At 40.7% G+C, this 15,011-nt stretch overlaps 2 protein-coding genes across 2 annotated transcripts in view; both read left to right on the top strand.

Annotated features, from left to right (window-relative positions):
* Window positions 1-15,011, top strand: part of LOC139715896 (uncharacterized) — a 50,775-nt gene that overhangs the window by 30,155 nt on the left and 5,609 nt on the right. The gene's annotated exons all lie outside the window — the stretch shown is intronic.
* On the top strand, window positions 2,328-7,226 carry LOC139716225 (uncharacterized). The gene has a single exon (XM_071627792.1). It carries the CDS (start codon window positions 2,488-2,490, stop codon window positions 3,865-3,867), a length of 1,380 nt encoding a protein of 459 aa, XP_071483893.1. The 5' UTR covers window positions 2,328-2,487; the 3' UTR covers window positions 3,868-7,226.

Here is a 15,011-nt window from a genome sequence, read left to right as displayed (position 1 = left end):
ATTTCAGTAGTTGTGAGAGGTAAAGGCAAAGCATCAACACATGCAAGTTCCCGCCCGAGAGCGACAAGCAAGTTCATTGCTAAGCGGACGCTCGATTTCGTAGGGAAAATATCGAACGCAACCTTGACTAATCCAATGCCAATTTGCGTTTGTTTCTAATTCAACGCAAAGTTTCAGGCAAAACTGTATTACTTATTTGCAGTTGCAAGTCAAATCTCTCACAGGGCCAGCGAGCCCTGGTCCCAACAACTTTTGTTACTGTCATTTTAAGGCACGACGGACATCCACTCGTTGGTATTCTAGAATGCGTTCGGAATACACCTTGTACCTTTTATCTCAGTGGCATGCACTCGAGAATGCGCGCATTCTATACTCAGTATCCATTCCGGCCGTCGCCTGGGAATGCTCAGCTTACAACAGGGCCTAGAAATAAGCCGGGCATTCCGGAATGAAACTGAGAATGCATCAACAATGAGGGTGACTTTGTCTAATCTCTCTATTGTCTGATAAAACCTAACGGTAACACTACCAACAGGATTAATTTGCCAGGGTTCACAGCCTTTGTCTTCTGGAACGCATTCGATCAGCCCCACGCTTTCACCAATGAGGTGCATTAAGTATACGTACAGCCGCTAAGTACTAGCTACCGTTTTGCTTCCTTCGCTAGCTCTCAACGATCGAACATGTGGCTGGATCTCTAGCTGGCCTGGTATTGCGAAGGTACCAAGGTAGTCTTTATACAGGCATGCTAGATTTCGAATTTTCTATCAAAGGACATTTAATTCAGTTTTCGCCTAGAAGGAATAAATCAATCCTTTTGCATGGCTACGTGAACATTTATGATACCAGGGAGGTGAGGTCTGTTCGCTATATGCTTTTTTTTTTAGGCGAAAAGAAAGACAAAACAGTATCATATGACGTTTACAGGAACTTAAAAGGGGCTTTTACTCAAGACTAGTGCTAGAGACATGTCCCTAGCTCACTCCCACTCCCAGGCCAGACTGTCTAATTGATATCTACACGTGGTTTACAACAAGGGTGGGGTGTGAAGGAATGCATACGCGCATTCCTTTGCTGGCAGGCAACACTAACTTATTGATTGATCCACTCTGCTTTCATGGAAATTTCCACAAGCTTGGCCTGGCTGGGGCATAGGTATCATTCCCATTTATTCAGCTAGCACATGTTCCTTTGTTTGTTTGTTTTAGTTTTAGTTTTGTTTTGTTTTTGTTTTTGTATTGTACCGAACTTCTTCTTTGTCGGGTGGGCTGGGGAGAGGAAAGATCAAAGTGAGCTGAGAGGGAATGAGACAGGGAGAGGGGAATCAAAAGGAGGAATCGTCTGCTGAGCATGTTGTCTCCTATACTTTTTTACAGTTCCATTATTATTGTCATCAAATGCCGATCATGTGAAATTAACCGGATTTGGATCAAACAGAATTGAACTGATATGAATAATAATATGAAAATCAGTGCTGTTGCTACAATACAAACGCATTCTACGTCACTACAAATGATTACAAGTTACTTATCTTATACTGCAGGACCTATAATGCATTACAAAGCGTTTTTAAAGTGACAGGGCTGTTATGAAATTACAGACCAGCGTGGCTAACGAGCTACCCTCACAACCATGAAGCAAACGGGCAAATTACAGATAGGAAAATTATTCGACATGTATTCTAGCATGTTCCGGAGCTGCATGTTATTGCTATTTACTTTCGAACGTAAAAGCAAACATGTGACATTTATTTTATCATCGTACGGAGTTGAATATTTTAATTTCCGAAAGTTAAAGGAAATATTCCACATTTATTTTAGCATCTTCCGGGGCCGAATGTTATTGCTATTTACTTTCGAACATAAAAGCAAACATCCGGCATTTATTTTACCATCGTCCGGAGTGGAATATCATTATTATTCATTTCCCAACGTCAAAGCAAACGTGCGATATTTATTTCAGCATCTTCCAGAGCCGAATGATATCCTTATTCATTTCCCAACCCAAAATCAAATACTCGACATTAATTTTAGCACCGTACGGAGCTGAATCTTACCGTTATTCATTTCCAAAAGTATAAGAAAACATCCGACATTCATTTTAGTATCATACAAAGTCAAATATTACCATTATTCATATCCCAAAATTAAAAACAAATATCCGACATCTATTTTAGCATCTTTCGGCGGTAAATGTTATTGCTACAGATTCGAACATAAAAGCAAACATCAGACATTTATTTCATCGTCGTACGGAGTTGAATTTTATTGTTATTCATTTCCGAATGTCAAAGGGATCATTCGACATTTATTTTATTACGTAAGTCTCCGATCGAGACTACATGTCTCATCGGGTGTAATATGAGATCCCGCTGGTCACGTGTGTGGCAATTCGTTGGCGCGTTTTGTGTGTGTGAAAAGGATTTTTCACAACCCTCGAATATTCAAGAATTTCGCGGAAATTCTTCCTTTCGGACTTATCAGAATAATGAAAGAACAGAAGGATAGAAGATCCGCTGGCGTGGCCGCGGAAAAAGAAAACAAAGAGAAGAAAACTGACCGCGCAGCGGCAGAATCTTCGGGCGAAAACAGAGCAGCAATGGAGTCACAACAGGCGGTGAGTGCTAGCCAAGCTGACCGCGCAGCGGCAGCGAAAGGTACGGCTGCCAACACGGGCCGTGGACGGGGAGTACCGGCGGTGATGGAGGCTGGCGACCGCGCGGCGGTAGCGGCGACTCGGCCTCGGATTGCTACGAAATCCAACTCGTCAAAGTTGACAAATGATAACTTTGGGACCGTAAACAGTCGTCTTGATAGACTCGAAGGCTTGCTCTGTCAGTTCATGGAGGCTCTTCCCAGTAAAAGGGAAGGGGTGGCAGGCATGGGACATGCACAGCCAGACCGACATCTTGATCGCAGTGGAAGTGATTCAGCCTCTGCTTCAACTTCTAGCGTTAGTGCAGATTATGACTTGGCACATACAGAAGAAATGGATGTTGAGGATGATGACATGGTGCATGCCTTGAGTGCAGGGCATAGCTCAGAGCTGGAGTCGTGCGTGGATAGGGCAGAAGCACAGACAGTACCAGCTTTTGCTGCTAAATTTGCGGTGGCATCAGATATTGGACAGCCTCTTGATGAGGAGCTAGCAAGCTCTGTCAACTACTTGATGAGCCATCATCTGGAAGAGAAAGTGCTCGATGAGACAAGTAGCAAATACCCAGTGCCGTCGAACTGTCGAGGGATCGACACCCCGAAAGTGAATCAGACGATCTGGGACAACCTCTCTGCCCCTGTTCGTACGAAGGATGTGAAACTTCAGAGGGTCCAAAAATCCCTAACAAGAGGTATCTCGGCTTACGTCAGCCTGCTCGATCCAAGCAACATATCTTCCGAACAGCAAGACGTTCTAGCTTTGTTGTGCAACGCAAACTTTGAGATGAATGCTCTTCGTAAAGAATTGATCAAGCCGGATCTGAACGCGAAATTTACTCATCTCTGCAAACCAACAAACCCTGTAACCAAGTATCTCTTTGGGGATGACTTGGGCAAGCAAGTAAAGGACTTGCAAGACCAGCACAAAGCGGCGGCCGGAGTGATGAGAGGCGGGTTTAAAAGACCCAAGCCGGCCTATCACCCCTACCCAAGCCAAGGGTCTCAACGCAGATACAAGGAAGCTGGTTGGGTGTCGCGGACATCCTACGCGGATTCGTCAGGGAGCACATCTAGGCCTTTTTTAGGCCAACGAAACCAGTGGAGGAAGAGGACCCCACAAGCTCCCCATACGTTTACCCCGACAGCGTCTCGAGAGGGACGCCAAGCCCCACAGTACCGGAAGCTCGGCCAAGGGCAGGGCAGGATGAAATAGAGCAACTCCCAAACAGTGATGAGGTAAGGGAGACAATAACATCTAATGTCAATGATATTGCAGTCGGAGGTCGACTGAAGCTACATATGCACAACTGGGGAGAGCTTACATCTGATACATATATTTTGCAAGCTGTACAGGGCTACAAGCTTGAATTTGACCCAGCTAAATATCCCCCTTGTAGGGAAAAACCCCTTCATGAATTCAAAAGAAATTCTGAGGAAATGGCCTCGATTCAGGAAGAAATCAACAAGCTGGTTGAGAAAAATGTCATAGAAGCATGTGAACATGTAGAAGGGGAATTCATATCAAATATTTTCACAAGGCCAAAGAAGAATGGCGGCCTCAGGGTCATCTTGGATTTGACAGAATTAAACAAGAGTATTTTGTATCAGCATTTTAAGATGGATAATATCAAGACAGCTCTACCGCTTATTTCTCCGGGAGATTATTTAGCTTCAGTCGATCTCCGAGACGCATACTTCACGGTTCCTATCCACCCAGATTCTCGAAAATTCCTGAGATTTACATGGCAGGGAAGGTTATGGCAATTTCAAGCACTTCCCAATGGGCTTAGTTCAGCACCAAGGCTCTTTACAAAACTGCTAAAGCCTGTTTTGGCAACGCTCAGGGAGCAGGGCCACATTGTAATTGCATATCTAGATGATACACTTATCATTGCAAAAACTGCCGAGGAAATGCAGGCAGCAGTGAGCGCAACTACTAAGTTGCTATCAAATTTGGGGTTTATTGTTCACCCTGAAAAATCAGTTTTAGAGCCTACTCATGAGATTACCTTTCTGGGTTTCAATCTGAACACTCTGGATATGAGTGTTAGGCTTCCAAAAGAAAAACAGGAGAACATAAAGCAGTCTTGTAAAGAACTGTTGGCTACTGAGAAACCTGTTATCAGAACAGTTGCAAAGGTTATTGGACAACTAGTGGCATCATTCCCAGCAGTACAATATGGCCCTCTCTATTATAGAGCCTTAGAGAAAGACAAGATTCTTGCCCTTGCAAGGAACAAGGGACATTTCGATAGGCATATGACCTTGTCAAGAGAAAGCATCCATGAAATTCAGTGGTGGATATGGAACCTTGAGTCACAGTTTAGCCCAATGCAGAGGGCAAAACCAGATGTGGAAATCCACACAGATGCCAGTGGTAAAGGCTGGGGGGCAACAAATCTGTGCACTTCAACAGGTGGCAGATGGAATAGTGATGAGTTGAAAGAGGCAAATCAGAATAAAATTAACCTGCTAGAAATGGTAGCAGTTAGTCATGGGCTAAAAGCCTTTTGCTCAGAGAAAAGGAGCAATCATGTACTTGTTAGAGCAGATAACATAACGGCTGTCGCATATCTGAACAATATGGGTGGCACAAAATCTCCTGAATGTAATCAAATGGCCATTGATATTTGGGAATGGTGTATTAGTAAGGACATCTGGCTTACAGCTGCTCACCTACCTGGGCGATTGAATATTGAAGCAGATCGCATGTCTCGAAAATTCTCGGACAGCACAGAATGGATGTTGAATAAGAGCATATTTCAACGAATAATCAGGAGATTTGGTGTGCCTGAAATTGACATGTTTGCCTCCCGCCTAAATAAACAGGTAGACCGATATATTTCTTGGAGGCCTGAACCAGAGGCCTGGGCAGTAGATGCCTTCACAGTTGATTGGAGTCAGTGGGAGTTTTATGCCTTTCCCCCATTCAATCTTGTGCCAATGTGCTTGCAGAAAATTCAGAAGGATGAGGCATGTGGGATTTTAGTGGTGCCCAATTGGCCAACACAGGTTTGGTACCCTATCCTTAAGAGTATGCTGGTTGAGGAACCCATGTTAATTCGAAAGAGTAAGACATTATTATGTCAACCAGTTTCAGGCACCCCACATCCTTTGAATAATCACTTGTCTCTATTATGTTGCAGGCTTGGAAGGGACTTTACGCAGAGCAGGGCCTCACACAAAGGACAATAGACATCATAGCTGCGTCGTGGAAAGGATCCACTAAAGCACAGTACCAGGTGTACATCAGAAAATGGAAAAGATTTTGTGCAGAGAGACACATTAATTATTTGAATGTCCAAGTTTGTGATGTCCTTGCATTTCTTACAAATATGTTAGACAAAGAAAAAGTTGGATACAGTAGCCTGAATACAGCCAGGAGTGCCCTTTCCACGTTTCTCATAGTTGATGGTGGACGACAGCCTCTTGGGTCGCACCCACTTGTAAATAGGTTTATGAAAGGAGTTTTTCATTTAAAGCCGCCTGCTCCTCGCTACTCTTCTATCTGGGATGTTAAAGTCGTATTGGACTACCTCAGAAAGCTGTCTCCATCCAAGGCACTTAATCTGAAGCAACTTACTCAGAAATTGACTATGCTGATAGCACTTGTTTCTGCACAAAGGGTGCAGTCTCTTCATGTTATCCACCTGGACAGGATGAGGTGGAAAAAATCATCTGTTGAGATTTCTTTTGAGAACACACTGAAACAAAACAAGCCTGGAAATACAGGATTCAGTGTCACACTAAATGCGTACCCTCCAGATAGGAAATTGTGCATAGTGAATTATATGAAAGAGTATGTGCAGCGGACACAGAATCTAAGAGGGATGGAGAGACATTTGTTAGTAGCTTATAAGAAGCCTCACCGTCGTGCATCAAAGCAAACAATTGCACGTTGGATTAAGACTGTCCTACATGACGCTGGTGTTGATACACAGATCTTCAGTGCTCACTCCACAAGGGCGGCCTCTACGTCAGCAGCACAAAGGAGTGAGGTGCCTGTGTCAGAAATCCTCTCAAGGGCTGGATGGTGGCTGAGAAGACATTCCGCAAGTTTTATTGCAAGCCCTTACAAGATACTAACCAATTTGCCCAGGCTTTACTGAAAATGTGACTTGGCAACTTCAGTCTGCATATGGAATGGCAGTCTGCACAGAGTGCACAGGTATGTCTGTCTGTAGTGATGCCGTTGATGGCTTACAGATGTATTGTTCTGTACGTGACTACAGGGCTTTGAAATCTCATATTACACCCGATGAGACATGTAGTCTCGATCGGAGACTTACGTAATAAAATAGGAAGATTAAATGAGAACTTACCTGTTTGAAATTTAATCTTGATTTTATAAGTAAGTCGTAGAGAAGAGACTACATCCCTCCTCTTCCCACCCTGCGACTTACGTAGCCTTATGCAGGTAAAGTTCTCAACATCTTCATCTTCCTATCAATATATCCTGTAGTCTCGTACAGCTTTAAAAAATTGCCACACACGTGACCAGCGGGATCTCATATTACACCCGATGAGACATGTAGTCTCTTCTCTACGACTTACTTATAAAATCAAGATTAAATTTCAAACAGGTAAGTTCTCATTTAATCTTCCTATTTTAGCATCTTCCGGAGCTGACTGTTATTGCTATTTACTTTCGAACGTAAAAGCAAACATGCGACATTTATTTCAGCATCTACCAGAGCCGAATGTTATCTTTATTCATTTCCGAACGCAAAATCAGATATCTGACATAAATTTTAGCACCTTAGGAAGCTAAATCTTACTGTAGTCATTTCCAAAAGTATAAGCAAACACCCGATATTAATTTTAGTATCATAAAGTCGAATATTACCGTTATTCATTTCTCGAAAATAAAAACAAATATCCGACATTTATTTTAGCATCTTATGGAGTCGATTGTTAGCGCTATTCATTTCCAAAAGTATAAAGGCAAACATCCGACTTTTCTTGTTGGCCCGATCGGTCCACCAAAATCTTCATATACGAAATTTTGGTGCCCGACGTGCGTTTTTTGATGGCCCCGGGCCACCGCTAGTTTCGAGACCTGACGGTATACCTGGTAGGTACCTCCTAGCAACAGGGTTGGCGTCTCAATCTGGCAAGAAAAAATACGAATGTATATCGAACTGCGGTACGAAACGCAACTTTAGGCGACGAGTATTATATCGTAAAAAAACAAACTAACCAACATACCAGTACAGAAAATCGAACAAAAACAAAATCTCTGTGTTAGAAATCAGTTTCCAGACACACTTTTACTCATTTTTTTTTTGCACACTGAAACACAACGTGTATAATATGGCGCGACTTTTCTTTCTCACAACGCAACAGGGCGGCGTGTGATGTTCTTTTGAAGGTCAAAGACAATAGTATTATAGAGGTGCACGAGGCCGCTATCATTCTTCGTGAATGAATGGTTTCAGTAACGCGTCTGCATTCTCGGACGCATTCCGGACGCCTGGAATAGAGGATTTTATAATCCCCATTCTCGGGATACGACGGAATGCCTCTATTCACAAGGCTGAGGGGAGGAACAATAGGGCATTCTCAGTGCAGGCAGAATGCATGGACCGGGAATAAAGTAGAGAATGCCTGCATGCCGGACGCATTCTGGATGTCCGTCGCCACAGCATACAATTCATCACATTTTATTTTGCTTTCTGCTTGAATGTGCGTCATCATGTATTGCGTCCCGAGGAGTCCCTCTCTCAATGGCGACTGCTGTTTTTTAATGAATAGAAAGCGTTACACTGTACTGGCAAACAAAGAAGAGAAGATTAATCATTATCTTACAATGTCTTAATGAAGCGTAAAGTTACTCTAAACACTACGGATTTGGAAGTAAAACGTGATTCGTTTTCTTCTCTTAAATGCGTTCTTTGAGACCTTCAGCAAATTGTGATAGTCCCTTACGTGCTACTAAGTAGGTTATAGCTCGTTATTCCGAAGGTTCGTTATTCCCGAATTTCATTTTCGGATTAACGAATCTCCGGAATAACGCCACGTTCGGATGAACGAACCTCTAGATATAGGGAATTTGCGTATTTCGGATCAACGAACCTTCGGAATAACGAACCTTCAGAATAGCGAACCTTCTGAATTTTGAATTGATTTGATTTGATTTATTTCATTCTCATTTTCATTTTTTTCTTTCATTCCACAAAACATAACACAAAGTAAATCACAAATTCAATCATAAGCATAATATACGTTACAAAGTATAACAATCAATGGTAATCAACAAACTTGCAAAGATATGCACACATACTGGAATTACAAAGTTATGTTTGAAGGATTTTAAAAAATGAGAACTGAGGGGTCCACTAAAAAGCATTGCTTGTAGATTGTGGACCACTCTAAAATATCTTCAAAAATACTTATAATTACAAGTACATGTACATAATACAGAAAATAAGACAAAATGAAACAAAGAACAGAGGCACAACAACATGACATGACTAAACTGAGGGGGATACGATTGAAAGGAATACCCTTAGCAAAAAACACATTTAAGGGAAGAAGGGAAAGAAAGAGATAAAGAGAGTGCCTACACGCTGGACAGAGAAACGGAAAAGGGGATTGTGGAAGTATTTCGGACAGCTGGTGACTGCACGCAGCTGTGGAAAAGTTAAGGATATAAGGGGGGTGGGGGGGGGGTCGACCGCATACAATCCGTTCGTGTTTTTCCCCTTATTTTTTTCGTTTGCTGGTAATGAACATTTAGTTTTAACTTAACGAAGGTGAGGTGTATGTATTTTTCCCATCATTCATGGGAAGAGAAGAAGAGTGAAAGAGGGAGAAATGAAATCAGACGGAGGACAAGTAGCTCAACAAGCTGTCTTTTACACCAGCATCAGTAATATCATTACCATCACTCAGATCATTTGGCCCTTTTCGTATCAAAATTAAGGAACACAACCACCATCATCACTCGAGATAACACCTAAGCAAACTAATCACAAAGTACCAACAACCTCTCAGACAACAACACAAACACTACAAAATATCACGCAGCACACCGAAGAGGCTGGGATCGAACTTCCTTCGAAATATGCAGTACTACAGCAAATTGGAGAAATCGCCGTTACGAAAATGCATGTGCAGTAACCGAGACGGGTGCTGTTCGTTATTCCGAAGGTTCGCTATTCCGAAGGTTCGTTATTCCGAAGGGTCGTTAATCAGACGCAAACACGCAGATTCCCTATACCTAGAGGTTCGTTAATCCGAAAATGAAAAAGGTTCGTTAATCCGAAAGTTTGTGGCGTTATTCCGAAGGTTCGTTACTCCGAAGATTGGTTAATCCGAATCTGAATTTCGGAACAATGAACCTTCGGAATAACGAATCTTAGGAATAAAGAGCCTTCGGAATAACGAACCTTCGGAATAACGAGCTGTAACCAGAGAGACACCTGAAAGAATTTTTACATACCGGTACTTCGAAACAAAGGGAACGAATAAAGTGACATTAAACGAAAGAAATCGTACCAAACGAGGTATGAGAAACAGCGGAAATAAAACAATAAGTAAAGGCCCTCGCCGAAGTTTGCAGCACCGAACACCACGCGAAAATTATACAAAGTCAACACGTGGCAACTCGCTATGACGAGATCTTGAGACAGACATATTTTGTTCTTTGTAATCCTTATCAGTACACAATAAACAATACAAAACAGAAAATGAATTCGTTGGACAGGAGAAATTAGTTTGTTATATCGGGTATTATTTTGTTACATCAGGATCTCCTATGCCTAATCGAGTTTCCACGTTACACTGGAAACAAAGTTCGAACGCTTTTTCACATGCACAAAATACATGCAAGAACAATTATCGCAGGAGCAAATGTGTCATCATCCAGTTCATTCCCAAAAATGATTTTTTTTTTCAGTCACAAAATTGTCCCGAAACGGGAGAGTGCCACAGAACTTCTTATAGAGTTCTGTGGAGAGTGCCCGTCACCTTCTTCTGAGGGAATTGCTAGTAAGCCTGACCAGACGCAGTGCAATTCTATGCAGCGACAAGGGCTGGGTAGTTAGTGAATGAGTTGCCTCCTAATCCGTCTTTTGTTCGCACGAGGCGTGGCGTGGACATTCTGTTTTGAAATCGGCAAGCCGTAATTGTCTCTGATCAAAGTTACTCTGTACAATGTACTTGAAACTCTGTGGTGTAGGCGGTCACTGAGACACCTTCCTTGCAAGATACAGTACGATGCGTGAAAAAAAAAAAGACAGATTAGTGCTTGTTCATTAATTTTCTACGCCACCACGCCAATGTGCTGAATACGCATTGTATCACGTTATGTGCACCATCTTGTTGATGAACCCTATGAATTTGTTTATCAAATCGTTGCTGACCGTAAAAGAGAGGTGGAAATTATAAGTCACGAACTGCCAGCCGCATGACAGAAATGTACCAAGCAAGCAAACAAGCAAGCACCAGTGAATGCCGTTTACAAACGCAAAAACTTGAACTGTTAATAGCAAAATCGACTGAAATCGTGTTCAGACTAAGTAAGAAGCTATCGGGCCTACTCGTACATTAATATTGCAGAGATCAGTTACATGATTTCTAACAGAAAGAAAACTCGCCTTTTAAAATGCAAGGTAAAACTCGCTCCACATCACAATAGGGCAACGAGTAAGTTCAGATTGTCTTTATTCACTTACTGTTGTCATATCACTACCCTGACTCAATTTTGGCTAGTCCGCAAAAAATTGACTAAGCAAACATTACGACATACAATGTATTAGTATGCCTTAGTAATAGTATCGTCCAGCTTGTGTACCAGCAGCACGATTATAAAGATTTTCGAGTACTACGTATAATATACTGAGCTACTGTACGCGATGTACGTGTTTGTTGATTTACAGATCAGCAGTTGCGATCTTAACAAATTTAATTTGTAGAGGGAGACAAAGTGAAGAAACTCGCATCTGAACCTTCACCCCTCTGAATAATATCTTTCTTTCAATGCAAAATGTTTTGGGTATATTCAGTTATTGTTTACTATAAAACATAGTCATGTGTTATTTACAGGCTTTTTCATGTTATTTATTGGATTCTATACATCTTAACTATTCCAGTTTCTTTCCCCCTGACTGATATCACAAAGTCTGCCATAACGATGTTCGCTAAACAGTTTACGTTCCATACGAAGAAATCATGTCTTTTAAACGAGGAAAAAACAAAAACAAAACAAAAAACAAAAACGAACGAATGTTGATAGCCAAATAACTTCACAGTTCGTAGGTGAAGTTCCTTCAAATTTTCCAAAGTAATACGTACTTTTGAGCGTGAAATTGTCAGGATTTTGCTGTCTAACCGGGTAGTGGCTGCATCACATACTCGTAGTGAATTTGTGTGGGCATACGAGGCCTTTCGTATATTTCTGTGAGTAACCAATCCCTTCCTGTACAATTTGTAGTTCAGTAAACATTTAGAATACTCAATTAAGTACACAATAATAAACTGTTCGATATTTCTACTAACGGTCAAAAGAAAGACTAATTTGAATCATGATCTTTGCGATGACAACTCATGAGCTAGTTCTTCGATCGATATTTCCAGGCTATTGACACGCGGTTTATTCCAGTGCGCGCATTCTTTCGTCTGGCACCTTGGGTCTGGCACCTGGTTTTGTGGAAATTTTCCACAAGGAGGGGAGAAGGGTGGGGTGTCAAGTTTCTCGTAAATGCCAGAGAGTGCCTACACTATCAGTTACTGTTGTGTTTTTCCCCTTTGCTGGTAATGAACTTCTAGATTTAACTTTACGAAGGTTGCGAGCACGTGGTTCTTTTTGTTGTGAGGTGTATGTATTTTTTTTTTTTTTTGCATCATTCATGGGCCGGAAGGGAAAGAAGTACTCTAGTATGTTCTGCAAGCTGTCTTTTACACTCGCATTAGTATAACTTATCATCACCATCACTCAGATCACTCACCCTTTTTCTATAAACATTCAGAAACATGACCCACATCATCATCAAAGATTATTCCTCCCGTCTATATTTCTTTTCTGAATTATCCCCCACTACTCGCTTTAATGATTAACAAAAAATCGTAACTGTTCGTTACTTTGAAAGTTTGCAATTTCCGAAGTCTCGTTATTCGAAAAAAAAAAATAAAAGCAACAACAAAACTGTGTTGCTGATTTGAAGATTCGTCAATTCAAAAACGAAGGAAGGTTTGGTTTTCTAAATGCTGTTAATCCGAAAACAAAACAAATTTTTGACCACATTATTCGTTTTCAGATTAACGAACCGTATTTCCCATTTTCAGATTAACGAACCTTCGGAATGTCACAAAATGTTCGGATTAACAAACCCTAGTACACTTTCAGATTACTATAGTAACAAACATGGAATTTGCGATTTTCGGATACGGAAGAACGAACCATCGGAATATAAGTACACCTAGTATCATCTCATATACCTGACTCTTTTTGGAATAATAACCACCACGCAAAGAAATTAACAATGTCAAACTGAGAAACTGATTTCTTGCCTCAAAATTTTCCCTGATGCCATCTATATATTTCTTTTCTGAATTACCCTTCCCCCTCCACTGCTCGACTGAAAAACAAACAACAAAACAAAACATAAAGTTACAGTTCGTTACTTAAAGTTCGTTATTCCGAAGGCTAAGATTCGGAGGAACGAACCAACGGAATAAGTACGTGACTCTTTCCAGAATACAAACATCACGCAAAAAAAAATTAACGATATCAAAACTGAGAATTTCACTTACTTGTATTCCTTGCCTCAAGATTTTCACTCCCTTCTATATTTATTTTCTGAATTACCCCCCCCCCCCATCCCCTAATCGACTGAAAAAAATATAAAAAAATAAACGTAGTTACAGTCATTCCGAAGGCTCGTAAATTCCAAATTGACGAACAAGGGGGAAAAAAGTTTCGTTTTTTGAAGAATCGTCGACTCGAAAACAAAACGGGGGTCGATATTAAATCGTTGTTAAACTCAAAAGATAAATGAGTAAATAAACAAATAGATAGATAGATAGATACATACATACATACATACATAATAAATAAATAAATAAATTTTCGTGCCGGATTAAGAGTGTTCAGACTAAGGCGCCTTCGGAATAATCCCACACACTAGTTACTTAAAAGTTGATGCCTATTTAGGTGGTCAAAACTTACGTTTGAAATGAGAAAGTGGGAGCATTTGCAGACATTTAAAACATCCAACATAACGTTTTAGCACAATAAAGAGCCGAAAGTTACCGTTATTCATTTCCGATTGTAAGAGCAATCATGCAACATTTACTAGTATTTTAGCACCTTACGGAGCCGAATGTTACCGTTAATCATTTTCAAATGTAAAAGCAAACTACCGACATTCATTTAGCATCTTAGGGAACTGAATGTTATCCTTATTCATTTCCGAACGTGAAAGCAAACATCCGCTATCTATTTTAGCATCTAACTGAGCCGATTGATACAGTTAATCATTTCCAAATGTAAAAGCAACAATCTCTTATTATTTTAGCATCGTACGGAGCAGAATATTACTGATATTCATTTCAAAATTTAAAAGCAAACATCCGACATTTATTTCATTATCATACGGAGCCGAATGTTATATGCTGCTGTCCACTTCCGAAAGTGAAATGAATCATCTGACAATATTATTTTAGCATCGTACGGAGCCGAAAAGTAGGGCCTACTGTTGTTCATTTTTAACGTCAAGGCAGATATCAGACATTTACTTTCCCATCAAACGCAGCTGAATGTTACTGTTATTCATTTCGAGATGTAAAAGCAAATATCCAACATTTATTTTAGCATCGTATGGAGCAGAATGTTACTTCTATTCACTTCCGAACGTAAAAGCAATCATCTGACATTTATTTCAGCATCTTCCGGAGCCGAATGTCATTGCTATTTACTTTCGAAAGTATAAGCAAACATCCGACATACATTTGATCATAGTACGGAATTGAATATTATTGTTATTCATTTCCGAACGTCAAAGGGATCATTCGACATTTATTTTAGCATCTTCCGGAGCTGAATGTTATTGATATTTGTTTTCGAACATTAAAGCAAACATCCGGCATTTATTTCACCATCACACGGCGTTGAATATTATTGGTATTCATTTCCAAACGTCAAAGGGATCATTCAACATTTACTTTAGCATCTTCCAGAGCTGAATGTTATCGCTAATTTACTTTCGAACGTTAAATTAAACATCCAGCATTTATAGCATCTTCCGGAGCTGAATGTTATTGCTATTTACTTTCAAACATAAAAGCAAACATCAGACAGTTATTTCATCATCGTATACGGAGTTGAATATAATTGTTATTCATTTCCGAACGTCA

This window comes from Diadema antillarum, unplaced genomic scaffold, assembly GCF_040938485.1.
Source record: "Diadema antillarum isolate AM-2024a unplaced genomic scaffold, OU_Dant_1.0 scf00000006, whole genome shotgun sequence".
NCBI lineage: Eukaryota > Metazoa > Echinodermata > Echinoidea > Diadematoida > Diadematidae > Diadema > Diadema antillarum.
This window is presented reverse-complemented; position numbering and strand designations above follow the sequence as displayed.

Excerpts from the sequence above, each read along its gene's own strand:
- LOC139716225 (XM_071627792.1), top strand. The coding sequence starts at position 2,488 with ATGAAAGAACAGAAGGATAGAAGATCCGCTGGCGTGGCCGCGGAAAAA.